Source organism: Cyclopterus lumpus, chromosome 12, assembly GCF_009769545.1.
Source record: "Cyclopterus lumpus isolate fCycLum1 chromosome 12, fCycLum1.pri, whole genome shotgun sequence".
Classification (NCBI taxonomy): Eukaryota; Metazoa; Chordata; class Actinopteri; order Perciformes; family Cyclopteridae; genus Cyclopterus; species Cyclopterus lumpus.
Window position 1 is genome coordinate 8,511,847 of NC_046977.1, and position 6,040 is coordinate 8,517,886.

The window sequence follows — 6,040 nt, forward strand, 5'->3', positions numbered from 1 at the left end:
CACTTTTGGCCATTAAAATATATTAGGAAGTGTGAGAACCCCTCCCACTCTTGCCACTGTTTGTGACTCATTGTGTGAGTTTCCTGTGTTGTCCCATTCCTGTTTAGAAGGCAGTCAAAGTAGCAAAGATGTGTCAATCAAGTCCTCCTAATTGTTCCCTGTTTGCTATAGAAGAGGGCAGGATATGTCAGATCTTTCTCCAATCGGGCCCCGACAGCCTCTCCCTAAACATTTCCACTCAGTTTGCGATCCGTCATAGTAGGTGCCGTCCCAAACAAATTAGCAGGGAGCAGAATTGGGTTATAAAACCCGTCAACGGAGAGTCTACGACGATGCTGTTGACCAGCTGTCCTCACTGACCCGTCTAACTCCGTTTTGTGTTCATCGTGGAACACGCTCTGTACAAATGGTTCAGTTCATATAGACGTAAACAACTTGAAGGTTGTATTATATTTAGAATCAACTTTACTCTAGAAGACTTGATTTGATCATTGGATTATTTCTAAATTATTGTTTGAGTATGCTTATTTATAGCTTCCTTGCTTGAGAGAAGGAAGTTGCCTACACCCTTGCACTCAATACACCACTGAACATCTTGATTTACTTGTTTGTTTTGCTAATATGACTTAAATACATTTGTTTTATTTTGCACATAACTGCTTGTATGTGTGTGGTCTCCCTTTTTTGACTGGACTTTGAACAGGTTCATCACAAAATTGTGTCATTCAACAAATAATTCAAACAAGCAAGACAAAATATGTAATATAGTATGTTATCTATAGTTTTGCTTTCTCTTATTTCTTTCTATTTTTTATGTTTTGCAGCTAACAATGAAAAATAAGCTGTGTATTCTGCTCTGCTAAGTCAGGGGTTAAAAACCTTGAACAAAAGGTGCACTGATGGTACATTAACGCTATATTATTTCCAGTATTTTCTTCAAAAGCCAATCAGGAGAATGAACTCTGTGACTGAATGTTAACCGTGGCTACACATGTGTCCATATGACTTACCAACACAGTTGAAGAAAGGCTCTTTCTTGCACTGACTGGAGCAGCCATCCCCATTCATAGAGTTCATATCATCACATTCCTCTCCTTTGGAACTAAGATAGCAGGAGAAGGTACAACATCCACATGCACAATATGCAAAACTGATGATTAGCAGATTTTTCAAAAGATTCTTCGTTGCACATCAATGTGCATGGATTTATATATATATATATACGTATTATTCTATATATTCTGATGTGTGACAGTGTGATGGCGGATGCCTGTTACCTCTGGATCCGTCCGTCTCCGCAGTATGGTGCCCCCAGTTTGTGTATCAGAGGTGGGGAGGGCTCACTCTCACTCCGGCCGGAGATGGTTTGGACCTGGTAAGTGTACTCAACCTGTGGCGCCACATCCCTGCACAAAGAGAGGCAACAATCAAGATATTTCAAGATAATGTGAAGCCTCAAAGAAATGTCTGATAAAGACCAACTCTAAATAAAGGAGAAAGATACTCAGACCAGGCCTGTGGAGAACGGGTCGATAGGACGACTGCTCTGTTTGCTAGTGTGTGTGTGTGTGTGTGTGTGTGTGTGTGTAGTAGCAATCTTTATCTTTATGTATCTCAAGTACCACTAGGACAACAGACATTAAAACACCTGTCTCAGCACACACGTCCACACATCTGCCTCTCCAGTCACTGCATTTACCCGCTTTGGGTCCAGCTTTGTTTTCTCATCTCAGTGCTTCATGGAACCATCATGATGAATACACAACGGGCAGCAGAAATATTGGGGGACTACTCACATTGTCGGTGTGAGTCGCCATGATGGTTTCTTGAGTCACCATGAAAAGGAAGTCTGAAAAAAAAAAAGTCTGAAAGGAAAAAAAACATAAATGAGAAAACCAAAACCATAAATGAAAAAAAATTAAATCCAGGCTGTAAATGAGAAACCATAAGCAATGCAACAAAACAAAACTGAAGAAAATAAAACTCTAAATGAGAAACAACAGAAGTGCAAGTGAGGGTGCTGTCGTGATATTATTTCTTTGTTTTTATTATTATTATTTTAAGCTTGCTTTTTTCACTGGTCTGTTCTTCACCATCAGGTTTTATAATTTACTATGGAAAGGCTTATTGGTTCCAAACTGCTTCATGTCAATGACATTATCGTTTAATCTTAACAACTTTCTTAACAAGAAACAAAACTAAGAACAAAAATGTCAAAATAAACAAGGCAAGCAAAGAATCGGAGAGTTTACGTGTTTATTTATCTAGTTTGACTATTATAAACAATAAAAACAGGAAAACTGCCTTTCACACCAGCACTCTCATTTGCAGCTATGTCGTTTACAGTTTTCTTTCCATTTTGAGTTATCTTTTTTTCGATCTGCTTGTAGTTTTGGTTTCTCATTTTCTAGCTTGATTTGTCTCTTATGGTCATGGTTTCTCCTTCATGGTTTCCTTTTTTGGCTTTCAGAGTTTTTGAGCCTACACTTTGTGTGTCCGGGTGTGAGTGTGTGTACACGAGACTGAAGACAAAGGTTGAGACATTGTTTCTTTAAATTCTAGTTTTGATTACACTGTGGTGTGGTGGCTAGCACTGTCCCTCCACAGCAAGAGGGGCCGGGGTTTCCCTCTGTGTGGAGTTTGCATGTCCTCTCCGTGAGTTCTCTTCGGGTTCTCCGACTTCCTCTCACAGTCCAAAGACATGCAGCTCAGGCTAACTGATTACTCTAAATTGGCCGTAGGTGTGAACGTGAGCGTGATTGGTTGCTCGTCTCCATGTGTCAGCCCTGCGATAGTCTGGCGACCTGTCCCAGGGTGTTCCCCGGCTCTGCCCAATGTCAGCAACCCCCCCGTGACACTAAACAGGATAAGCGGTTAAAGATAATGGATGAATGGATGGATGGATGCCAGAGTTCAAACAATCAATGCAGTTTAGTTTTTGGTAAGCGTGACTATGTCGGCTCTATAGAGCACTATAGAGGCGACATAGATCAGAGATAAAGAAATTCAGTGAGTATGTTCTTCATGTTATTCTATGCGTAAGGGATCAGGAATACATCATTGTTGTGTATAATCATGGCTAGTACATTGAAAAAATAAGGTATAGGGGAACAACATCTGAAGATGAGGGTATATAGGGCCGATAGGCAGATCATTGCCTGTGGACCACCAAGTATTACAGGCGTAATTTTGGAATGCCCTCTTCAATGCTGTAAATGCAGTGACAACCATGCAGGGACACTGAACTGCTCACATGAGTATGAGGGCACGCACAGATTCATATGTCCGTTACACAAAGGGACTCACACACATGCACGCACATACAAAAATACATGCTGGCACACATGCAATATTTGTGTTATTAGTAACACAGTCGTAAACAAAACGTAAAGAAGAATACACAGGCATGAATCACTGTTCCCACTGCTGTCATATAATCCCAAGTATTGGTGTAATTCAGGTTTCACACGGACAAAGATAGAGTCAGCAATCAAACCAGGAAAATGTGTAAATGAAGTGCAGGGAAGATAACAATCTTTTATGAGCTCCAAGTCAAACCATTTCTTTTCATGTTTGTGTCCACTAATCACTGATGGCTGGCTCCTACTGTCCACATGACAACATATCCTTGAGCATGACACTTAAGCTCAAGTGTGGCTGAAAGAGAGATAGTTACCATGTAAATATAAGCAGGGGCGTGGCCAGAGAGGTGGCCCAGGCTATCCCAGGGATCTGATTGGCCACTCCAGGTGGTTTGACCAGTAACCCAAACCCCTGGCTGTTGCCATCTTGGCCGATTTGTGTACAGGAATCTGCAGTTGTGTATTATCCTTGTAATTGGCCTGCCTGCCGCACACTGAGATCACATTTTGATTTTAAGTGTGACACTGCTGGGCTGCATAGACATATAGTTACACATAGACACGACACTGGTTCCATCGCCGCTGCTCAAGAGATGCTCAAGACACCAGTGTGTATTTGTGTAGTGTATTTGTGTAGTGTTGTGTCTATCAGCCATTATAGCCTAACTATGAAGATTTTAATTAGCTGGATATTTTCTACTCTGCGTAGATCATAGACAGGTGTCCCTTTCTTAAGTGGCACAACCTGTTTTAACCTCAGAAGGAAGTTTTTCACATTGGGAACTGTCCAGAGATAGTCACTTTAAGTTGCATGATAAATCTGATTATCACATTAATGCCATGTTTGCTTAGAGACCAGACAAAAAATGTTGGGCTTGTAACAAAGGTTTAATTAAATTTGCAGGTATTCTGCAAACCCATGTACAACCCAATCCACTACATTGCTAGAAAGGTGTTAAAGTGAGCGTTTGCTCTTCGTCAGGGGATTCATGTCAAAAAGAACACAAACAAAGGATTTAACAAGAAAGAGCAGTTTCTTCATGACATTTCTGACTATGGTCCTTGGCTTTTGTCTTTCGCTTCATCTTCATTTCTCTTGTGTTTTTTCAGCACATTCCCGGCAGAAACAAGTAGACCAAGTTCAAGTTAGCTGTACTCAATTATTAAAACCGATGGACCTAAAGATCATGTAACAAAATGTGTGCCTAGGATGCAATGTTTATGTTGGCATTATTATTATCAACACAGAATGTTTGACCCGACAGACTCTCTTTTATACTTCAGTGTGTCCTGCTCTGCTATGTTGGCTCATTCCGATGTAACTTCAGGCTACACTCAAACATGCCCCCCCCCCCCTCTAATTGAATTAGTTTAGCCCCTGGAAAAGTCGAGCTGTGGGAGACTTTATCTTTTAGGAGAGCAAACACAGAATAGGCGGAAAGAAGAGAAACAGATATTGCTTTGCAGCAGATGAACCTTCTTTTTTATGGATAATGAGAAATTCCAATGCACAGAAAAGTAATTGCACCGCTTGATCAGGCCACACTGAGAGGCATGGCCATGCAAGAACAAGCAAGAACAAAGAGACTTGATCCAGCTGAGTAGGAGGTAAAAGAAAAATACATTGAGAAAACACAGAAAAAAAAAATCTAAAGACGAATCAGAGAAAAAGGGATAAATTAAATGGTGACTTCTAAAATAAGACCTAGAATTGGATATTTAAGGGAGGGGGACATTTGAAAAATGACAGCAATGTTTGCACGTTCACATTTTCATGACAAGCCATGTCTCGCAGTCCTGGGAATACTGACAATCCTCTTTCAGACGCAAATGAGCAAGTAGTGTGATGTGAGGAGGATGACTTGGTGCACAACCACAGCCTCTCAGAGCACAAGCTGTGTTTTGCGTCCATAGTCAACGTTGATTTCCTTTTGCAAGTCTACATGGCCTAAGAACTGCACACCAGTCAACGGTGTCAATAGTGGCCAACTGCAAACATCTCTTGAAAATAAACGTTAAAATGTTGGGTCTAGAGCTAAACCATTCTCCATTATTTCCCCAAACTACAAGACATTATATTCTACTGTGTCATTAATTATTACTTGCTTGGGGCACAAATGCAGCTCCCTCAACCAATCAAAGTGCCTGCATGTGATGATTCTGAACTCACCTGCTTTGTCTGACATGAGGGCACTGTGGCCCTGACTGTGGTCCCAGATAAAATGTTTGGGTCTGCTATAAAGGCTAAAAGACCTACTTAAAGAACTACTTTGCCCTTGTAGGCCTTTGTGCTTCACGTGGGAAACAGTTTTGACAATTTGTCAGAGTTCGCATCATGGCACCGAGTGTTTCTAAACAGATTGTAGAGATTATTTCAGATGTATACAGATCCAAGGACATATCCATGCTTTACTCAGCAAGTAGTGTTTTGACGTCCTGTGCTGGACTAAGTATTCTGGTAAGCAACATATTATATTACCTGGTTGTCATAATGCCAAAGGGTCAAAAGTGCAACTCCTCATAGCGTGATAACAACTCTTTAAATGTAGCTCTCAACATGTTCCCAATTAGGTGCATGCTTGATTCCACCTGACCTCACTGCTAATAGTCATGCTGTGTTAGACGCTGAAGTTGGCAGCAGGGAAGTATAAAGCAGAGGAAGGGGCGCATATATATAT

The 6,040-nt window shown here is 41.0% G+C and overlaps 1 protein-coding gene across 1 annotated transcript in view; it reads right to left on the bottom strand.

Moving 5' to 3' along the window:
• Window positions 1-6,040, bottom strand: part of pappaa (pregnancy-associated plasma protein A, pappalysin 1a) — a 76,717-nt gene that overhangs the window by 43,982 nt on the left and 26,695 nt on the right. The window contains exons 8-9 of the mRNA XM_034547040.1: window positions 1,278-1,406; window positions 1,011-1,102 (exon numbers count right to left, since the gene is read on the bottom strand). Coding sequence (XP_034402931.1) covers window positions 1,011-1,102; window positions 1,278-1,406 — 221 coding nt within the window. The remainder of the gene's footprint in view (window positions 1-1,010; window positions 1,103-1,277; window positions 1,407-6,040) is intronic.